Source organism: Lygodium microphyllum, chromosome 23 (assembly GCF_053477565.2).
Source record: "Lygodium microphyllum isolate KBCC chromosome 23, Lygodium_microphyllum_v1.1.10, whole genome shotgun sequence".
In the NCBI taxonomy this organism is placed as follows: domain Eukaryota; kingdom Viridiplantae; phylum Streptophyta; class Polypodiopsida; order Schizaeales; family Lygodiaceae; genus Lygodium; species Lygodium microphyllum.
Window position 1 is genome coordinate 29157778 of NC_141157.1, and position 23928 is coordinate 29181705.

The following is a 23928-nucleotide window of genomic DNA, read 5'->3' on the forward strand; positions in this document are numbered from 1 at the left end:
AAACCACAACGTGCCAAAGAAGAAATAGAAAGCAAATTCTTCTTGATTCCAGGCACAAACAAAGCATCCTGTAGGCGGAGAATAGAGCCATCAATGGCTGTGAGTTGAATCTCCCCAATACTACGAACAGGGTATGATGCATTATTGGCACACTGTACCGATTTCCCAACGGGAGGTGCACTAACTGAAGCAAACAAATATTTGCGAGATGTAATATGTCTAGAAGCACCACTGTCAAAGAACCAAGTGTCAGCATCCTCTGTAGAGCTAAGTGCTCTATCGGCCCAAGAGATGTCATAACTGCAAATGTAAAAACAATAGTCTCTGTCCACAACAAAGGACGCGGACTCACTAGCAGTGGAAGGAGTAGTAGAAACAGACATTCCTGACTCCTCCTTCTCTTTGGCAATGCGCTTCTTGCACTCAGTGATATAGTGGCCGGGCTTCTTACAATAATGACATTTTCCTTTTTTTGCTTGCGTCCCCCGTTGTGTCTGATTCTGCGATGTGCCCGAAGTGCCAGAACTCTGTGGAGCATTTTTCACCTTGTTGTTTTTGCCTTTCTGTCTTGCCACAAAAGCCTGCTCAGAGACTATAGCATCCACACCACTATTTTTCCGTGTTTGCTCCTCCTCTAGAAGCAAACTAACCAGCTGAATAAAAGTGAGTGGGTGCTCAGCAATCCTCATGGTGAGGTTCAATGCAGTATAAAAAGACAAGTACGAAGGAGGTAAGGAATTCAAGGTGGTGGATATCAACTGTGCATTCGAAAAATACTCATCTACATTCATGAGCTGCTCCCTCAAGTCCTGAATCTTATTTAAGTGATCCTGCATAGAATCACCCTTATGCATCTTCAGAGTTTCCAACTCTTTCTTCAAGAAAGAGATCCGAGTCTCATTCTTTCCTACAAACATATGCTCCAAAGTCAACCATGCATCTCGTAAAGTAGATGTCGAACAGATATGAGGTATAATGGACCGTTGAACTGCCAGCGCAATCAACGACAAGGCCTGTGCATCACGTGTATCCCAAGCTTTTTGAGCTGCAGTTCTTGGAAGAAGTGGCTGAGGTGGAGCGGGTTGAGGTCCCCGTTGTCCATGTGCGCCATGGGGAGGAGGAGTAACGGGAGCTACAACTCCCGGTCGAGTTTCCTCTCCACTGACATAATCCCATAAATTCTTAGCCACTAATACATTCTTCATCATGAATGACCAAAGTGAATAGTTGTTTCCATCCAATCTGTCTTCCTTGGATACATACGTAAAGACATCACCTCCCTGATTTGCCATGATGACAAATTTCCAAAGACAATATGAGCAATGTCAAAGCAGTATGAACTAGAAACCTGCAAATTTTCAGAAATTTCAGCAAACACGTTTCTGCAATTAATGTGCAAGGGCGTACTTTGTCAGAAAAAAAACTGTCTTTTAATGCACGCTTCCCAAGGTGCAAACAGTGCACTGCAACACTTATATCAAAATTCCCAAAATTTTTGCCAAAATTTCTGTCAAAATAGTCTTTCTGTGACTGTACCAGCAGTTCATATGCAACTGTCCCCACAATACACAAAAGCGCCAAAATTTCTGATGATCCAGTCCAAAAATTTGCATGAAATTTATCCCACACCTGTGCTGTGCCTACGGTCCCTATTGCGTATGAACCTCCTCTGCCAGAAATTGATTCTGGACTAAAATTAAAAATTTTGTTTTTTAAGAAAAACACACCTGACGTGGTCAGGGCGGACGAGTAGAGTGACAGGTTTGACGTGGACTGGGCAGACGGGCGGCCGTTTGGGCAGACGTGATGGCGTTGGCGACGTTTATAGCTGACGCGGACTCATCAGGCGGGCGGGCTGGACAGTCGCGAGCTGACATGGACTCATCAGACGGGCGGGCAGGACAGTCGCGAGCAGGCGTTGCAAGTGGCTGGTCGTCAGGCGGGCGGGCAGGACAGTTGCGAGCTGACGTGGACTCGTCAGACGGGTGGGCAGGATAGTCGCGAGCAGGCGTTGCAAGTGGCTGGTCGTCAGGCGGGCAGAATCTGACTGCTGAGGACGTTGACGTCTGACGAAAGAACAGCGCCTGGACTGACGTGCAGGCTATTGCGAGTTGCTAGCGGGTGGCTCGCTGTGCAGAGGAGGCGACGTTTCCAACATACAGGTAGTGCGCTGGGCAGGGCACGCGATGTTGCAGGCGTTGACTGCGCCTGCTGGTGGCGCGCTGAGACAGGCAGATGGAGCTGTGCGCTGACGGCTGGAGCTGACAGCCTGGAGTAGAACTGGCATGGGCTGCAGACTGGACTGCTCTGATACCAAATGTGAGATGGGAGGATCGAGGTACAGCTGGGATTCAGTAGACAGTGTGAGAGTGAGAGACAGAGTTGAAGCACGACACCCAAGAGAATTGACTGATGAGTGTAACCAGAAAGTACAAAGTACAACCCTTAAACCTTAGGGTTGTAGGGGTGTTCACACCCGACACACACTAAGTGCCCAAATGTGTGTAACATAAGCACATAAGTACATACGACAATAAGACCATAAGTCTGGGGGAAAAAACCTCTCCTACCGAGAGTAAAAAGTGCCCCAGTGTCCTACTGATCACCGACACTCCCATATGAGCGTAGGCGTAAGTGAGGCGTGAGTCAAATACCCAACAAGGCGGTGATCAGCAATATACTGAAATCAGAGATTAGTGGCTGGAAATGCTTCAATAATGTGGACGGCAGCTAAATATACTGAAAATTCACCCAATAATAAGCCAAAATAATAATTTTTTTTTCAGTGTTAGGAAAGATCAAGGCCAGCAGCAGAATAATATGATTTTGGAGCATGTTAGGGGCCAAGAAGATGAATTGAGGCAAAAGCCCAGAATTTTGGATGCCTCGGTGGTGGAATTGGGCAAAAGCCCCAAAATTTACCCGAAAAATGAAGAGAAATTGGATAAATTTTTTATCCAAATGTTGTCGAATTCCATGTTAGAAGGTGAATTGAGCCTCAATATTGATAAATTTAAGAAAAGCTCAAATTTTTTGAAGAAATTGGGGTGAAATTGGTCTCAAATGTTGAAAAGCCCTAAAATTTATCGAGAAATTGGAGAGAAATTTGACAATTTTTGTAAAATTTTTACCCGAAAGATCTCAAATGTCACGTAGATGATGAATTCTACCTCAATGTTGATGAAGAATGCGGAATTCTTGATAAGCCTCAAATTCGGTGGCAAAATTGGAGTGAAATTCGGTCAATTTGTTGAAGAGCCCCAAATTTGATGAAGACCAATGGCAAATTTCTTTCAGTTTGATGAAGAATTTGATGAAATTGATGAAAAATCTCCAAATTTTGATGAAATTTGGATCAAATTGGGCCAATTTGATAAAAACCCTCAAATTTGGCCTAATTTGTGTTTAAGAAGGGAAGAGGTGTAGAAATAGGGGCATGTATGAAGTGAAATAACAATTTGAAAAATGGACAATTGATTTGGAAAAAAAAAGGGTTGAGATGATCAAGGACAAGGCGACACTTTGTGATGTGGCAGCGGGTTGATGTGTCGACATGAAAGGCGTGTTGGTGGAAGGACCTAGCTGTCCAATGTTTGTTTGTCTCGCACTGCGTGTGTTGGAAAGGCGGTTGTCTGGTTGAGAGGCGATGGGTTAGCGGAAAGGTTGTCTTGGCTTGACGAATTGTGAGGTAGTGATAGGTGATGCTGTGTCCTTGTCACAGGCATGTCTAGGCATAATGGGGCTGACGGTGAGTTTGAAGGGCAAGGCACTTTGACGAGAATCTTATAGGGTTGCGTCACGTGAAAATGCTGTGGCACTTCGTTATAGCTAACTCTACTCAATAGGTTGGCTACCACCTAAGGTGACATGTGCAAATTGTCTTTGCGTGGTGAGAAGACAACACAATTGATTGGACAACACTTGATGTGATGCAAAGAGACCAAGTGACAGCAACAATGGCCAGAATGGTGGCATCCGACCGTTAATCACCACTCATTGATGTTGATGGAAGTTGGCATGATGGCAATGGCTTTGGGCGGCAGCCGGCCAAGGTGTGGCACTCAATGGCAATAGCAGCGAGAAAATGGTCGTGAGCGATGGTGAGGGCGATGAATGAACTTCTTTTTGATACCACTGTAGGCCTAGGCGTGGAGTGATTATACGATTATTTTAATGGAAAATGAATGAGAATGAAAGAGTTAATCAATGCATAACAATACTCGATCAGGAATGAGAAGTAATGAATTAATGAGAGAGGGAGGGAGGGAGGGAGGGAGGGAGAGAGGAGTAAGAGTAAAATGCTCTAGGGGATCACACTGAATAATGCCATACTTGTGCAAGATGAGGTACGAAGTATCTTTAAATAATAAAATATGAATTCCTAACAGCTTAACCGTCATAGAAAACCCTAAAATAAACCCTAACCCTAGTATCACCTAGTGTTCTTAGTATGGGACACTAGTGGCAACAAATGCTTTTAATGATAGTTTAAATGCCTAGGAAACCCGAATCATGGATCAAAGGTCATCAATGGGTAGCCCACGAGATAGCCCTCATGGTTCATGGTACAAACTAACCACAAGTTGTAGGATCTCCAAACTTGACTGACGGAAAAGGACTTGCCACTAGAAGCAAATGACAAGGAACTAGAAGAGCTAAAAAATAAATATGAAGAAGTGCAATCTCAATTGGTAAACCTAAAAACGTAGTTAGAGCAGTAGAAGGCTAAGATAGTTCTCTATGAAAAGGACATTAGGGAGAATTGACAAGTGCAAGAGAAGCTGAAAATAATTTGTGATGGTCTACAATAGACTGTTGACACAAAACTTATCGAAGCAATCTGTAGAACTGAGAAATAAGTGAGAAAGGACTTTGAAGAAGTATTGAGAAAGCTAACTTATGATTAGCTGATTCACTAGCAAGGGAAAGTCAGCTCAAGGTGCAGGCAAATGTGCATTAATTTGTAATGTTACAACAACAAGAGCTTTATCAGAGGACCATCCCTAAAATCACCACCTACAATATGGATGATGTAACATAGCTAGAAGCACAATTGAGCTTGGCTAATGTAGCATTGAGCGATTTGGATTTTGGCCAAGTGCATGATCTTTTGAACTCAATCTCAACCAAAGAAACATTAAGGAATCATTTAAAGAACATTAGGTATGGAGAGTAGGAGTTAAGAGCCATGGATTGGGAGGACTAAAACCTTTCAAATTAGAGCTGTCCTTTTCCTTAGAGCTGCTTGAATTCATTAGCAAATTGTGTGGAGTTGTAGGAGTTTGATGAACTAGGAGAGTGTATAGATGAAATGCCTCTAGGATGGCCGCTAGTGGTGGAGCTACCACTGGAATTGCAGGAGTGCCACCTAAGATTGTTCAGCGTATTAAAAGCTGCTTCTTAGAAAATGATTGATCGTCCCCTTGACTATTGGGGCTATGAAGAATAGTAGGAAGATCTGGATGAACTATTGAAAAAGTACCAAGAGTTGGAAGGAGATCGGGTGGCAATGTTTGAATTAAAAATCACGATTCATTGCACATATCATGAGTGAAGACTCAATGGTTAAGACAGTTTAACACAATTAATACTTGGTTTCTAAAACTTTAAACAACAAAATGAATTATAATTTATGATTCATGAGTCATTTGAAGATTGGCATCAAGAATGGTGGAACGTAGATGTATAAAAAGTAAAATCAAGATACAATGATACATGGAATTGTGTCATGTGAATAAATTGTCAAAAGTCCAGTGAGAATAGAGTACAATTAACTAGTGAGTAATCAAGTATCAACATCAATAAACAATATGCAATTGCAATTCTAAACTAACTCTTGAGGTATTATGACTTTAGTCTCTAGAGTCCATGAGTCATGACTTATTTGGATTCCAAGAATTTGTGCACCATTTCTTCATTCGACTCAAGGACCTTGATTGAGAAGATGATAAAGCAACCTTAGCCTTAGCCTCAAACTCTGGCTATGATCCACGACCACGTGTAGCCCTCGCTTTAGTTGCTTTAGCCCTTCATTGTGCATGAGTCTCATGGATTGGTGTCGATACCTCCTCATAGAACATGGAGTAGATAACCCGCCGCTCTTGCGGTATCTTTGGGATATCACATACCTTCTCTATATAAATTTTATTGACATTCACTTGTAAAGGTGAACAAGACAAAGATATGAGATAAGTTTTAATATGTTCAATATCCATATATATTACAATTTACAATCCGACTTCTAAGTAGTGGCTAGGTTAAAAAGTTAAATTATACATAATATAATTCATTACGTGTGAAGGCTTAGGAGACAGAGCGATCCTCTTAAGAAGTTGAAGATTGCAATGGCAAAACACTAAATGCTCCAATTGGACTATCATGAGCTTGTTTCTCTTTTTGGTGTGAAAGAGGATCTAGGTTGCATAATGCATTAGATTATCAAAACATCAAATTCATGACTCACGTATAAAAGTAGGAGCACAATTGCTGTATTTCTCCTACCTATAGATAAGCTAAAGCTATGTCTCTTGAAGCCTAGTTGTGGGCTAGCTAAAATAAAGAGAATGATTGTGGAATGCTAGGAAATCATTCTTTACTCTCCTCATCATATCTAGATCACCCCCTATAAGGCGCCTCGTATACTCCATGAGGTGAGCTGATGGCATAGGCTCTAGACCAATGACAAGGTCCCAAAGACCATGAGACTAGAGCACTTGTTGCATGAAGTTTGACCAAGTTGTGAAATTTGATGTGTTAAAACAAGTCTTATCAATGAAGGCATGCTTGGCCATAGCAAGAAGAGTGGTAGTTCTAGGAGATGGATAAGGTGTGTAATGAGGGTAGGGTGGATAGGGCGGGGGAGTGGAGTACAGCTGGGAAAAACCTCACCAACCAGTCTAGATGGTGTAGCAAAGTTGATAGGGGATGTGTAAGCTTGACTATACGTGATGCGCAAGTATTCGTCAAACTTCTTTGTCATGAGACTAAAGTTTGGAACATGAGAAAACAAAGAAGGTGAAGATGTGTTGAGCTAAAATATGCATTACACTGAGTGAGCCTCTTGAACAGCCCCAAAAATGCTTAATTAATGAAAATCCTAAAACAAGGAGCAGTTCGAGAGAGTTTAAAATGGGGGAGGTTTGAGGTACCAAAACTTTCTATAAATAGGTATGCTGCTCTCCATTCAACTCAATCTCGTTTTTGTAGGTGTTTGTTGCCCACACCCTGTTTGTGGAGGATCTTAAACGAGGCTGCCCAATCCTGCCTTCACCCATTTGGGGCTTGTTTCCAGCCTTCATTGTGCAGTCCATACCTTCTAAAGCTGTTGTCCAGCCTTGATTGTTGCTGCTGCTCATCCATTTGCTATCGCTAGTTGGCACGCAGCACTGTGTTTGTACCTGCTGGCTGCCACCCTGCTCCAAAGGACTGCAGAAATTCTGTGTTTTACCTAAGCAGGCTGTTGTATAGGTTGCCACATCAGCATCTTCACTGTGTTTACACTGCAGGCTGCCGTATAAGCTGCCACGCCATTAGCTGCTGCTGCATTGTCTGTTTTTCTCTCTCCGCTACGTATCTGACACTATTTCAGCACATCAACTGTTGCGTTTACATTGCAGGCTGCCACGTCATTAGCTGCTGTTTTGTTGTCTGTTTTTCTCTCTCCTCTACGCACCCGACACTGATTCAGTAGATCATCTGCTACATTTGCTGTTGTGTAACATCTTGGAGGTTGCCTTGTTGCGTTTCAGGATCCGTAAGGAGTATGACACACTCTCATGCTCATTACCTTTGCCTTGGTCCTCGGAGACACAAGAATTCGGGTTACAGTCTTCATTTCTTGCACAGTTTGTTTGCTGCATGAGCATTGCATATTGAATATTCATTCATTTATTCAAAAAATTTTTACTGTGTTCATTGTCTTTGAGTTACCCTAATCATAATTGCCTCATAACTTACTCCTCTTTCTGACATGGCTCGAGAGACTTCGGACTACCATGGAGTCCATAGACCATATAAGATCTCACGAGGCAAATACGATCTCATCCTTATGTAGTGAGTTCAACAATAGGTTGAAGATAATGTTGAAATTTTCCCTTTAGATTTGGTGCGCTAGTCTAATGATCGGGCAGGAAGGATGAAAGCTCCACAAAGGACTCGCCATCTTGCCATGGAAACTGGCATGGAGTACAAACCATTTTCCTCTCTACCACCATCATCTCAATTCTACCTCTTTCATATTTTCCATACACATACTCCACCCTCGTTCATTTCTATGCTAGGTATTGCAAATCAGGACTTTTTTGTTGCAAGTAAAATGTGGCTGATTATATTACTAAAAAAAAAACTAATTACAGTGGAGTGCTTATTCTCAACAGACTAGCTAGAGCTGATGCAAAGTCACAAATACATCATGTATACAAGCCTCTCAAGGCAGTCTAGGGGGGGTGGGGGCAAGAAGCCAGGGGGGGGGGGGTGTGTAACGCCAGTTAGTTGGGTCTGCCTGCATACATCATAAAAAACAGATCGTGGCTGTCCCAAGTGCGCATGATGTGACCTCGGAGCTCCCGACGAGCCCTGGACTCGCCTTGCACTTGATCCCATCGGCCACGGAGGGAGTGGTTGATGGAGGTCTAGAGCTCAGCTAAGGTCGCTTGTGCTGAAAGTCTCTCTCCGCCGAAAGCCACCTGACACCGCGCCTTCCAGATATGCCATCGCAAATCAAGACTTCTAAATTTTTATAATTTACTTTCTTTTTTCCTTAAGATATCATTGATGCTCAAGATGAAGGAACTCTTCATACCAAGTATTGGTTCATAAGCCTTAAAGAGGATTGATCTTTCTGTCTGAACTCGAGAAAAGATAAGCAAAAGTTGCAAGATTTATTTGTGATGAGGGCACCTTCATTCTTTCCTTCAACTTTTACATCTCATGGTCAATTTGATTTTGGTGAATCATCTTTTTCATCATTTGAATTTAGTGAAAAAAAGGAACCTAATTCATTTTCCACAACTACACAAATGACAAATCCATTTAATCTCCATTCCATCCCATCCATGAGTTTTGCTGCACCTTCCTTTTAGCCTCCATTAAGTGTACCTTTCATGGCTACACACATCACACTAGGGGGTCCTTCACCATTAGACACAGCATTTAGGGCCTCATCTTTTCCTCAACCGGGTGGTGTCTCCATGATGGAGGTTTATCCTTCCATGCACACACGATCTTTATGGCGTGGGAATGCCACCCAGCCATCATTGAGTGTGGATCAGTTGGTTTCACAGTGTGCTTCCATGGCATTACCTAGTGGACCTTTTGGTTATTTTGTTGTGCCATAGTCGACAGTTGGACATTGCTTACATGTCTCTGTGCCTCCATCTCCAGTGTCACTTTATGGAAACATTCATGTTTCAGTGCCTTCGCATCAATCGGCACCCATTCCACATTTTGAGCCTATTTTTGCCTACTCGCCTCTTCCATCTCCTACTTATTTCCCTCCACCACCTCCTACTTATTCCCCTCCCCACCTCCTTATCCATCTTATTCCACTTATCTGACACTTCATGGTTCTTCCTCCTCATCAGCCAAACATGCCCTTAATGACAACACTCGTTTTAATGGGTCAAACTTCACTACTTTGTCAAACTTGAGGAGACATGTCCTTGACTCATAGAACCTATGGGATATTGTGCAGGGGTTGGAACCTCAACTTGACCTTGCACTTGTTCCATACGAGGTTGTCCGCTCATAGAAGGCTAGGAATGCCTCTGCTATGACCAATGCTACTACACACGCACACACACACACACACGTGTGCATGTACGTGCGTGCGTAGAGAAAGTCAGTCTTATTTTTATGGTTGAAGTAACTGCCTTAAGTGTCCATTCACACAAAGACACATTGAATCCTTATAAGAATGGCTCCAATCCTCTTAGTGTTTCGGTACGGAATGCATGTCTACATACACAAAACAAAGCTCCAAAATTTCCAATGTGAAATGAGTAAGTGCATGATAGAGTTGCTCACGAATCATGTGTCCAATAGAATAATGTAGCACCATTCTATTTACAAGACTAATCATGTACTGCAGATTTTATAAGTTGGACTGGGATGCATGACATTGCATTGTTAGAGATGGGAGCTCACTTATAGCTTCATTGGGTGATTTAAGATGCATTGAGATTATAAGACAGTGCTACATACTTCGACTTTTGAGGCAGTTGTCATATTTGAACAAAGATCATTCAGAGGAAGATGGAGAGATTAGGGAGATTCAATCCACAGGAGGTAGTTGCAAGAGGGAGCACCTTTTTCTGCCTGCTGGCACTATACATGGTTTTTATAGGCCCTTGCACGAGATGTTCTCACTTGAAACCAGCCAGTCTATTCACTATGCTTTTGTTTTGGAAGTCTGTTTTCTCTGTGGGGATAAAAAGGGTAAAAAGTTGTCTTAAGGAGCTCCCTAACCGTATTCTAAAATTTGATAGTGTTTTCACTTGGAAGATTATTGCTTGTATGGGGCACATGTTGTTATTATTTTCCAATGGAGATGACAAAATTGATGTTGTGAACCTTAAAAGGTCTTAAAGTGGTACATACTTGAGTTGGACAAGGTGTCCCTTGGAACATATTTGACACGTGGCTTTTACTGCAAATTTCTATGTCTGATCCATGATGTACATTTTTTATACATGTCATTGCACATCAGAATCTCGCAATAGAGCTAGTTTCACTGGTAACATGGTTCGTAATAGAGCTAGTTTCACCGGTAACATGGTTGAGTGTCCTATAAGATATCATGCTGATCTCTCTGAATCAGGTGATAAGTAAGCATTGCAGTTTCTCCAATCCAGTGAACTTCAAGGCTTGAAAAGAGCCTGCCAAGAGAATGCACTTTTAGAAATTTTTATTGCCTTCTGAAGTGATTGTGTAGGTCAGAGTATATCAAGAGAGGTTGGCTTTACTTTCATTTTCTGCGCGAGATGTACGGACTCATCTTTCCATGCTAAGAGAGTTAGACGGTTTGCATTTCAAGCAGCCATAGAATATATCTTGTCTACCTATAAACAAAGGTGGAAAGTTTTGCTTGCTTAAATCAAAAGCATGAAATTTCTTTCTTAAATGTGAAAAATCTGGCATGATGAATTTATATGTGCTTCTTGCAACACCATCAAATTAAAGATGATATGAAAAAGTAGCCTTGTTGAAGTAGTTCACAGCAAGTTACAGTTTCAATTTTAAATCTCATGACTTTAGGTATGTAAATTACCAGCCGTGCCATTTTCCAGAAAGTATCCAGGTTGTTTTGTAATGTGTTTATGCTGTGATTTTTTTGACCTTTCACAAAGGAGATTGAATCTCACAGATTTCTCTTACCTCTGCTGCAGGATGTTGCAACAAAGATTATTACATTCTCAAGCCATGGGCCATGGGCAGTTTGCATACTTTCGGCAAATGGTGCTATTTCAAATGCTACCTTGCGTAATGCCTGCATTTCGGGTGGTGCTGTGACATATGAGGTTCGTAAAAGAAGCTTTAGAAATAGGAACAAATAAAGCCTTGAGCACTAGATGATATGTGTATGCCTAGTATTGTCTGGATGCGTTTGAAAATTGTCTCATGTCTGTCAAATGCATGCAGCACATTGCTAAATCCATCACATAACTAGTGTTCATGTGGAGACTTAGAGACATATTTTTGTTTGTTTGAATATTAAACACTGGTTTTGTTAAAATAAACTGATATGGCATTGTAATTGCATTTTGTTTGAGGGCTGCATTTGAAGGTGTTTAGCTACCTTGGATTTTAGCTTAGAGTTAATTGCAAACCATGGGCTTATTTCTTTCAGCTCTGGTACAGCTGGAAAAAGAATTATAGATAAATTTTGTTAAAAAGATGAAACTTCAGAGTTCGATTTGGCAATTGGCTCATAAAGCTCTATAAAAGGGATCCATTGTTGGCTGACCACTCTTTCCATCCCAAATCATCCCCCATCACCCTTTCATTGTCATCAGCATGTATAGATGGTAGCACTTGCCATCTCCATCAGCCTGCTGTGTTTTGCTGTCCAGCCTTATAATCTTGTGTTCCTTTGCTGCCGGTGACATCTTGCTGTGCTTACGTCATCATTTCCAGCTTGGCAGCACCTTGTAACTGTGAGAAAATGCACCAGCTATGGAGGAGAGAGAGATGAGAGAATTGACAGTGAGTGAGTTGAAGCAAGAGAGTAGAGTGTACTTGCTGAGCTGACAAGATAGAGTGAAGGTACAACCTAAGTTAGGTCAAGGGTTGACCTAACCAGCCTTCCACCAACTAACTAGAGTTAGACTGACTTATTCTAGTCCCTAGCTTCACTACTTTAATGTCAAGACACTAGGTGCATACACACAAAATTAACACTTAACATAGTGTCCACACCACATGAATCACATGGGCATTGCTTGGAATTGGTAAATTCTAACAATCCCTTGTAGTGCCAATGTGATGAAGCACAAGGATGATCAATCACCAAAGGGTAATAAGTTTAAGGGCTTTCGAAAAGCCTGAAACTTCACGTGTGGTAGTACCTTAGTGAAAATGTTTGCAACATTTTCTTGAGTGGGTCCATACATGTAGTTGATCTCTCTTGCATAGCATCTCTCTTTGATATAATGGTAATGCACCTCAATGTGTCTCATGTGAGTAGTAAACACAAGATTTCATGCAATGCAATAGTACTCTAACTGTTAGGAAGAATGGTCGTAGGACCCTCCAATGTTAAATGTAGATCACAACCAAAAATTCGCACATCGATGTACATTCCACCAATGCCATGAAGGCTGCCTTGTACTCACAGCCTCACAAGATGAGGTAGCCATTGTGAACTATTTCTTACTTAGCTGTGAAATGCATGAGCGGCCCAAAAAGAAATAGTGTCCGCTAGTAGATTGCCTAGTTTTTGCATCACCAATCCAATCTAAATCACTGTAAGCTTGTAAATGTAAGTCTACTGCCTAGTGTTTACATCACCAGTCGAATGTGAATCATAGTAAACCATGAAATGCATGAGCAGCCCGGAAAGAAACTATGTCCACTAGTAGACTATCTAGTGTCTACATCACCAGCCCAATTTGAATCACTAGTAGATTGCCTAGTGTCTGCATCACCAACCCAATCAAAATCATTGTAAACTTGTAAATGTAAATCTTCTCCCCAAGAAATAATAATGCATGTGACTGAGTACCTTGCAAATATTTGAATATCCGCTTAACATCTTGCCATTGGGTGGTCCATGGGTTGTGCATATACGTGCTCACGTAAGATACTACATATTGAATGCCAAGGCATGTGTTGCAAAGATAAATAAGACAACCAACAGTTTGGTTGTAAATTGCAACATTAAGACTTCTCTTCACTATTATGCATAGATAACTTTAAGCCTGACTCCATAAGAGTGCACATAGGTTTGTAATCTTGCATGTTAAACCTATGTAACAGCTTGTCCACATACTGTGACTGTGACATGATGATGCCATGTTGATTTTGGGTGAACTGAATCCCCAAATAGTAGTGCAAGCGGCCTATATCTGATATAGCAAATGCATGTTTCAATTCAGCCTTCTACAATTTTATCCTCTTTAGGTCTAGTGAGCAGCATGTTATCCGCAAAGAGGTTAAATAAAATCGTGAGGAGGTTCTGTTTGAGGACCGTGCGCCAAAGATGTTTCTTGGACAAGAATAGCGATAGCAAGTCTGTCAAGTAGTGCAAGAAGATTATTATGATAAGTAGAAGGAGCTTCTCCAATTGATGATACTATAGCATGGTAGTGTTTGTGGAATGTGTGTGTTTTGTTGCTCAGAATGATTTTTTTTCTTTCATCCTTCTATAGTTCCTCAGAGTGATGCTATTTTGAACGTGAAGTTGTAAGATCTTTGGCAGCTTGAAACGGCAATGTGCAGGGTTGCTTGTCACGGTTTGCAACTTCCATATTGAAAAGGAAGGTAGCAAAGCCATACACATTGCACGAGTTTCATTATTGGTTTTTGGTAGATTAGGCACTAGCGTGGATGTTGCGGACCAAGCAGAAAGAGGCCTTAACCTGGATAGAACAATGGGGGCAATTTGCGTTGAAAGGACTACCAATAAGTGTCACGAGGACGTGAAAATTTGATGCTTTGCTTATGCTTAATTGACATTTGATTAAAGTATTAATCAAATGTGCAATTAAAAGATGCACATGTGTTGCACATGTGAGGTGCAAGCTACTTCTTCACAATTGAAGACCGTGTGAAAAAGATGGGTGTCAAAGGCAAAAGTTGTAACAAGTTACACTTGTTAGATTCTAGGTGAATTTTGGTGTCAGTTTGCCCCTAGGACCATTAATTGGCCATTAAGTGTCAATGGTGACACTAGGGACTAGGTATTAATTAATGGATTAATGCTTGTCCAAGGGTCCATTAATACATGGGACCACTTTGGGTTGCAAATGGCCTAGCCAATTAATTTTTGGATGGGCAAGGTCAATTTTCTGGGCATGGATTAAGGGCTGAATTAATTTTCAGAATTAATTAATTCTGAAAATTAATTAAATGACTGGAAATTGTTGAAAATGGATTAAGAAAGCTGCCACTTGGCAAAACTTTCCCATGCAAGTGGGGGAAAGGTTAAATAGGGCTGAAGGGAGAGGGAAATCTCGTTTTTTCATTTTGGAGCTGTTGGAAAGAGGTGTTGGACTGTTGCTGCTAGCTTTTGGGGCCATTTCCCAGCCATTGGAGACTATTTTGGTGATGAAGATTGCATATTCTTGACCTTGGGAAGCTGGCAATTGCTGCTGATGTACTTTCTCCTGAAGATCACAATCTTTGATACTCCTATTGTTGTTGGTGCATCCGTTTGGGGCTGGTACAGCAGGGCAGCAACTGATTTTGATTAGTTCTTCGCGACAAATCTTAGAATTTTCTCTCTTTACAACATTCTCTCATCTCCTTCAGCCTATGCTCAGCCATTTGGATCTGTAATTTCTATAGTAAACCCTAAATTTACAGTAGAAATTAGGGTTTAGCAGCCACCTTGGGATCCGTGCCAGAGATTGAAGGCTCAAGGGACTGAAATCAGCAGTTGATAATTGAAGATTATCAAGGGATTTCAGGAGCCAGCCCATCCCGAATTGATTTGGGGCAGCATTTGGCCAGCCAAGGGTCAAATTGGAGAAGAAGTCTTGGGTGAATCAAGGGGCAAATGACCCAAAAGGCTTGTTGGTCATTTATGACAGCAAGAGCAATTGGTTACTAGGAGGAGATTGAAGAATCTCAAGTTGTACTCCTTCCAATTGAATGAAAGCTAAAGAAATACCGCAAGGGGCCAACAGGGTATCTATTGTCCAAGAATGTTATGGTAAAGTGTGTATTTCATTTTATGTCATTTATTTATTCCTGTAATTAACTCTTAAATCAGGTTATCACCACCCATTCCAAGAAGGAAGGCTGGTTTCAATAAGAGCATGAATCAAAGGATTTTAGGGTAATCATAAAGCAGGAGTAGTGTTGCTTGACAAAAAACAGATCGTGAAGGTGGAAGCTCAAGACATCAGCCAACATCAACTGCGCAGACAGTTCGGGTGTAGCAACGCTAGGCACAAGGTTTGATGAATGTGGGGCAAAGGTCAAAAGTTGAACTTGCTGTCGATGACAGCATGTAGACAGAGAAGGTTGAGCTCAAACAAGGCCAAATTGTGCTGGTGTTTGGTGGAGTTGGAGGAGTGGAGCTAGGGGATGCAGAGAAGGAAGCACCTTGACAATTTGTAGCAAAAGCAGACAAGAAAAGATAGAGTCACTTATCACCTGCCCCAAAATCAGCCGCCTAGTGCTATGCCCCTATCATCATAGACCTAGTTCATGGCTGTAGTAGATCTGCAATGTTTGCAGACCTGCTTTATGGTCATAACAGACTTGCTGCTACATGCAGGAGATAGAGGGAGCTATAACCAAAGGTGCATGAAAATATAGAAGAAGTAAAGGTTGTTGTCATAAGGGGAGCCTGCATGGTGCAATAGAAGATGTGGTGGATACCAGTAGTCATCAAGATGTGTAGAACGAGCATGTAACTCTCCATGCTGTGAAGGCCTACAAATATAAAAAATGAGGTAGTCTTCTCTGTTAACTGATGATGTATACTAGGATTCCAGCAAAAAAGAAAAGGGAGAAGGCAAGGAGAATAATGGAATGTGTGAGAGAAGAGGCAAGGTAAGCAAAAAGTGAGAAGAAGAAAAGGAAGAAGAGAAAGGAGGACAAGACCATGTGGCCAACATTATCCGATTTTACAGGGAATATGTTTCTTTATTTAATTTTGGCTCTCCGTAAAGCCTTGTTCACCCATGTCGTCATGGATCATTGTACCTTAACCTTGAGTTCTCTAAATAAAAGAGTTGCATTCACCCATTGCATGAGGGCTTTCCTACTTGAGCCACATGGAGCTCAAAAGTGGCTGTTTATATGCATGTAAATCTCGATGTTTGTTCGAGATATGTTGCACAAGAATTGGCTTACGCAGGGGCTCTTTGCCCGAGATTGAGGTCTCAAAATGATGTGTGTGTGTGGTTTGTGAGAATGTGCACATGTTGGTTGCACGAGTAGGTATGCATACCTTTCTCAAACATTGCGGTAGCTGAAAAAGGATGGGGTGGATTCACCCAAGCAACTGGTCCTCAAATGAACATTGTACACACATGACGGGAGACATGCATATTGTGGATTAGATTTGTCCAGTCATGTGATAGCACTCCAATATAGCATTGAGGGGGAGTATTAAGAAGTAGCGATTGCGGTTGTGCAATGCTACATGGGTGAGTAAAAATGCAAAGAAAGCACCTCGCTTAAGAGGGGGTGTTGAGAATGTAAGCTTCGTGTTTGAGGGTGTGTGTGTATTTGTGGGACAACACCCTTAAAGGTGCAAGATGAGTGGGTAAGTATTAACTATGGAAAAGTCAAGATAAGGATGCTACCCAAATGTGAGAAAATGCACCAGTTATGGAAGAGAGAGAAACCAGAGACAGTGATAGTGAGTGAGCTGAAGCAAGAGAGTAGAGTATACTTGAACTGAAAAGATAGGCTGAAGGTACAACCTAAGTTAGGTCAAGGGTTGACCTAACCAGCCTTCCACTAACTAACTAGTTAGACTAACTTACTTTAGTCCCTAGTGTCATTACTATAATGTGAAGACACTAGGTACACACTGTCAAAAGATGACGTAACTGCGAGACAGTAGGGTTTGCGGGGAGGAACACGGAGTGAACTCGGCAAACATGGAGAAGAGAAGAGAAGAGAGAAAAAACTCTGATGAATGGAAGGATGAAGTTCTGAATCATGGAGTCAATGTGATACAAGGGAACAAGGGTGCCGTAGCACAAGGAAGATGATGATGACAGCCACGAACCCCGAACCGCAATGTCCTCCTGAAGGGGTGTGAGGGTAGTGGAGAGGCTAGGGAGAAGAGGTGACAGATTGAATGAATCAGCGGTAAGGAATGAATGAGAGAGTGGCCTATAAATGGGCAGAGTCAGTCTAGGATGGCACCCCTTTTTGGGGCTGCAAACCCTAAAATGCAAACCCTAAACGCAAAACGCAGAAACACAAAAACGCAAACTGTGGGTGAAGGGTTTCTCAACATTCCCTCTCAGGCCCAAAAAAGGGAAACAAGAGAAGAGTGAGGTGGAGATGCAATGCTATATATTGAAGAATGCTCATGCAGTAAGTGTCACTTGGACAGTGTCCCTCGTGGGGAAATTGTTCACTTGCCCAAGCGTCCTAGTACAAAGATGATGAAAACATGCAATGCATAGGAGGAATGTCGAACTTTATGTGGTGCCGAGAACCATAAGGATATGTTCGTACTCGATCTCGCGAGGTGGCTCCATGCTGACCAAGTGACCAAGGCAAGAAAAGAAGATGAGGAAGAAGATGTAGAGGATCCCTAAGATCCAAGATTGCCACCGGAAAGGGAACTTGCAGTAAAGAACAGTAGACAGAGTGAGCTGGAAAACCCGAAACACAACCTCAGGAGTGAAGCCACTAGCTTTGTGCATCCATGCTGGAAGGAATACGAAGGCCTCGTTACCAAGTCGTGGCTGAACCTCCAAGGTCCCGATCTAGTGGTACCTGAAGATCTTGGGTATCGGTAGAAGACATGACTGGTCGAAGAGAGCCACCCTAAGAAAGTAGATGATGGATGAAGAACTTCATGTGGAGTAGGTTTCCCCTCTGAGGTGGGAGGTGGAAGGCCCCTCTTTGAAGTCGAAGAAGTAGATGCTCCCTTTGCGGGGAAAGAAATAACGTCCCCTCTGAATCCCCTTCTGAAGTAGATAGGGAATCCGAAAACTCATGGATCACGGACTCCGAATGTTTGATGACGAAGGAAGTGCTGCCGGTTGTGCTGAATAAGGTATCTGGGTTGCTGCAGAGCTTCCAGAGGTAGCCTCTTGAACTTGAGTAGTCGAGGGTGGGGAAGGGTGGGGCTCAGAATGAGCAAGAGGTGGGCAACAGTCGTTGTCTCTCGATGGAGCGGATTGGGTAGCCGAAGAAGAGGAAGGAGTCGAGCAGCCATTGTCTCTCGAAGGAGCAGACTGACGAGGAGACGGTATCAAACAATCACTGTCTCTCGATGGAGCGGATTGCAGATCCGTAGGCCGTGGAAGCCACTGTACGTGAAAATAAGTGGGAGAAGACGGCCGTTGGCATTGTGACGTGTCTAGGAGGTCATAGCGCCAATCGATCCTCCATGTGCTTGAAAGGATTTAGTGCGCATCGGATGTGTCTTATTGCCTTGAGCATAGTACTCTGATAGCCGATACAGAATAATCTCTGTGGCCCAGAAAGGAGAGGTGGCACAAGGAGTGCCTGGTGGAAGACATATATACTCCGGGGGGGTGGGCAGCAAAGGTCGAAGTCGGCAAGCATTGGTGGTGTGTCTGGTGATGCCACAGTAGGAGCACCCAGTAGTCCGGTCATCTATTGGTAAAGAAGCCATGGATACCAGTATGCCTTGCTAAAAAAGGAAGAGGTTAGCCACTATGAATCACGAACCACAATGTTCGCCTCAAGGGGTGGGAGGGTAGTGGAAGGGCTAGAAGTGAGCTGCTAGTGGGAGGAGGATGCAACCAGTAGTAAGAGGTTGCAACCAATAGAAAAATGCAGGTGAGAAGAGAGAAAGATTAAAAACGCAGGTAGCACAGCTTGCAGGAGAGAGAAAGACTAAAAACGCAAGTGAGGAGAGAGAAAGACTAAAAATGCAGGCTGTAGGAGAGAGAAAAGCTAAAAACGCAGGAAAAATAACAGCAGCAGTCAATATGCTGAAATTAGCTCTGAACAGTGTGTGATAAGCTGGAAATAGGTGCCAGATTGTTGTAGATAGCAATGTTAGCTTGGACCGCGATGTCCTCCACATCCAAGGTGTGGGCAGCAAGTTGAAATGCCTGAAATATGCAAAAACGAGATTGTTGTTTTGAATGGAGAGTGATCAACAACAGTCACTTTGCTGTAAACAGCTGCAAACTGCAGGTGGAAGGTTGGAAATAGGCGCCAGACTGTAGATGATAGCATGGGACAGCTGAGAGTGTGATGTCCTCTGCGAAAGGGGTGTGGGCAGCACGCTGAAAACACCTGAAACATGCAAAAACAAGATAGATGCAGTGGAAGAAGAAGAGAAGTGGATGCCGAACCCGCCACCGGTCTTTGCCTTCACTGGAGTGGAGGATCTTTGCCATGTTTGAGCAGAGCCAACTCTGATACCATGTCAAGAGATGATGTACCATCGAGACAGTAGGTTTTGCGGGGAGGAACACGGAGTGAACTCGGCAAACATGGAGAAGAGAAGAGAAGAGAGAAAAAACTCTGATGAATGGAAGGATGAAGTTCTAAATCATGGAGTCAATGTGATACAAGGAGACAAGGGTGCCGTAGCACAAGGAAGATGACGATGACAGCCACAAACCACAAACCGCAATGTCCTCCTGAAGGGGTGTGAGGGTAGTGGAGAGGCTAGAGAGAAGAGGTGACGGACTGAATGAATTAGCCGTAAGGAATGAATGAGAGAGTGGCCTATAAATAGGCAGAGTCAGTCTAGGATAGTGCCCCTTTTTGGGGTTGCAAACCCTAAAACACAAACCCTAAACGCAAAACGCAGAAACGCAAAAACGCAAACTGTGGGTGAAGGGTTTCTCAACACACACACACAAAATTGACACTTATCAAAGTGTCCACACCACACGAATTACATAGGCACTGCTTAGAATTGGCAAATTCTAACATTAATGTGCTGGCAATGGCCCTAGTTGCTGTGTTCTCAGTTGCTGCCCTTCTATACAACCTTTCCACCTCCCTAATAGCTGCATTTTGTTGTTCGTGCACCCATGCTACTGGTCATTTGCATCTTGGTGTCTGTATTCCTGTTGTCACCTGCCCCATGGTTAGAGAGCTGCTGTGTTTTGTTGCTGTTGTGGTATTCCCTCAGCCTCACTGACATGTTTGCGTTTTCAGTTGCTGCCCTGCTGTATGGCCTTCCCACCTCATGGACAGCCTCCTGACTGCTCCATCTTGTTGTTGATGCACCTGTGCTGCTGGCCATCTGCGTCCTGGTGGCTTCATTCCAGTTCCCAGTCGCTCCATTGCTAGGGAGCTGCGCCATTTTGCTGCTCTTTGGTGTTTCCTTAGCCTTATTGATATCTTCACATTCCAGGAGTGCTGTGATTGGCAGATTGTACTGTCATCATTGTTATTTGGACTGCCTACACCAGATTCATCATTGAGGTTTAGTAGTTTGCTGCATTCAGGATACATCAGAATATGACACACTCCTCCAGCATCCCTCAGCTTGCTTACCGAGATATAGTGGCTATGTTGAGTGTTCCTTGTATCATATACCTCTTTATTCATTCAATTTCCATTCAGCAAGCAGTTATTCTTCTCTCTTATCTGAGTTCATTTGTTGGTGGTGTGGTTGTTTGTATTGCAAACCATAGTGTATCCTTACGTGGTATTAGAGCTAGGTGCTAACAGCACTAGGCCATTATTAGAGCTAGGTTTTTTTAAGAGGATACATAGACTGATTCTTGATGTCTTAGGAGGGAAAATCAAAGGGTGGCCAAAAGTTAAAAGGGGCCAAGAGTAGTAATAATCTAGCAATCCCTCTCAAGACAGCACAAAGAAAGCTAAATGGCATACCATTCCCAACAAGAAAAGGTATTCAACGGTCAATGTACTGAAACTTGGCCATGTAGATGAGGAGTGTTGTAACAACACCAAGGGTAATCCTCCTAACTAGGCTTTTGCCTCGGTGGTGGCTAGGCAAGGAAGGTCAAACTGCACCTCAAATTCAGAATCAAGGTACCCATGATTTTGGGTGATGAGGGGGTGCAAGCCTCTAGGGAGACTCATTGTGTACTATAAGATCTTCCTAGAATACAACCCTTTTGACTTTCTCAGTCTTTTCAGGCTATTTGTGCATGCGATCTTCATGGAAAATAACATCATTGTTGCGTACAATGTTCCTTTTTTCGAGATCCCACAACCTATATCCATTTCACCCTCATCACCATATCCTAGGAAAATACATTTATAGGACTTTGGCTCAAGGTTGTTGCGTTCTTCCTTGTGAATGTGTATAAATGCCTTGCAGCCAAACACTTTCAAGTGAGCATACGAACATGGCTTGTCCGCCTACGCTTCTTGCGGGACTCCCCCCCCTTAAGACTTGTTTGGTGACCGATTGATCAAGTGTACTGGTGTCATAATAGCCTCTGTCCAAAATCCATGAGGTAAAGCGGCATGTGATAGTATTGTACGGGCCTTGTCTTGAATGGTCCTGTTCATACGCTCTGCAACACCATTTTGGGGTGGATTGTGAGAGGTGAGCTCCCATTTAATCCCTTTGCTATCACAAAAGTCTTGAAAGACTTTGGACACATTATCCCCACCATTGTCAGAGCAAAGACACTTTAATGTCTTATTGGTCCGATTTTCAGCAAGTATAAGTAAATTTTAAAATTTATCCAAGGCCTCATCTTTACGACGGATTGAATAAACATACTTTGCGTGTGGCATCATCAACAAGAGTAATGAAATGCTTCTTTCCCCCTAGAGATAATCCTGGCATCTCATATATATCTGAATGTACCGACTCTAAGGGTGAAGACTTTAGAGAGAGAGATTTTTTATGTGATGTTTGAGCATGCTTAGCCCAAACAAGAAAGCACTTTCATTTAAGTTTAACTCATGTGTCCTTACTGGCTATGTCACAAAGAAATACTTGGCTGCTCGGTTATGGCGACTACATAGTCATGCACGCTAGATACATACAAAGGATACAAAGTTTCACTTTCAGAGCCCTTGGCAGCAATATGAGAGTCCTTACAAATTCCCCATTTGCTATCCCCCAAGGTGGTATGATAGCATGTCATTTAGCTACCCTATGCTCTTGCTCTTCTTGACTTGAGGTACATGCCTCACATTATACAAAACAAACACGGAGCCATGTTGAAATTGCATTTTTTCATTGCCAATACCTGCAATTTGACATGCATAGTTATCCCCCAAGTGGACAACACCACGTGCACCACCATTGTAGTTAGAAAACCACTCATGATGTGGTGTGACATGAAAAGAAACAGTTAAGTATCCAAGTGTGCATGTTATCATCAGAATCTGCAATCAATTCACGTGTACTCAAAGAAGCAACAAAGAGTACTTCACCGTTATTGTTATTATCATGAGTGATTACATTTATCTTCTCTATCTTCAAATTGCTTTTCTTCGCAGGTTGGCTGTCCTTTCCTTCAGCCTTGTTGTCTTCAGTGTTTTTGCTTTTGCTTTTCTCTTTCTTTAATTTAAAATAGTCCCCTTTGTAGTGCCCTTTTTTGCCACAATGATGACACTCCACATTTTTGCCATGATACTTGCTGCGTGCTCCATTTTCAAAACTGCCCTTTCGCTAGAAGACTTGTTTGCTGAATTATTTTACCTGTTGAGTTCTTCCATCAGCAAAGAACTCTCCACATTAGAATATAATAGTTGAGCATTTGAGTTACTCAAAGTTGTTCTAAAAGTATCCCGACTTTTAGGCAAAGTGCGTAGCAAGAAAGTAGCCTTGAATTCATCATCAATGTGGAAATCGAAAGCAATCAGTTGACTAAAAATGAAGTTGAACTCATTTAAATGTACAGACATGACTGTACCTTCCTTCATGTAAAGGTCCATGAACTTTTTTAGCCAATAAACCTTGCTGGCTGCACTTTTTTGAGCATACAATTCCTCAAGTCTTCGCCACATTTCATATGCCGAATTCTGCTTCTCAATGTTAAAGAGCAAGTTGTCTGACACTGAGAGCTCTATGGTAGAGCATGCAAGCTCATCCACATCATCCTACTCTTCTTGTTTCATACTTGCTGGTCTTATTCCCTTCGCTTTGATGGGCTTCATCAATTTCTTCTGCACCAAGACATTGTATCATTGTTTTTACCATATTGGAAAATTGTGTGCACCCTCAAGCTTCTTGATATGCAAAAGGTTGCTGTTGTCACTGTTTCTAGCCATGATTTGCAATACTAAATTGACTCAAATGTCAGCAAATACAACCCCAAATGTCACACAAATGACCATGGTACGTTGCAAGTGCCAACCAATAGTGAAAATCAAGAAATTGCAGAAATTTCAGATCTGCAAATTGATTTCCAGAATTAGAGAATGTTTGCTACTGCACTGCATAATCAATTACAGCCAGATTTATAGGCCAATGCACCAATTATATGTGAAATCCCCAAAATGTTATTGCAAATTTTGTTTCAAATGCTTTCTCAAGCACAAATTTGACGATTGGAGTAAAAAGCCCCAAATTTTCAAAGGCAAATCTGCCCAAATTCCATCAATACATATACCCAAGTGCATACACTAGGAAGTTCTTGCACA

At 42.4% G+C, this 23928-nt stretch overlaps 1 protein-coding gene across 2 annotated transcripts in view; it reads left to right on the top strand.

Annotated features, from left to right (window-relative positions):
• The window catches only part of LOC148015999 (AT-hook motif nuclear-localized protein 10-like), a 120138-nt gene that overhangs the window by 71710 nt on the left and 24500 nt on the right, over positions 1-23928 (top strand). For both annotated transcript variants that reach the window (XM_087664751.1, XM_087664752.1), the window contains one exon: positions 11385-11516. In XM_087664751.1, the coding sequence (XP_087520877.1) occupies positions 11385-11516 (132 nt within the window). The remainder of the gene's footprint in view (positions 1-11384; positions 11517-23928) is intronic.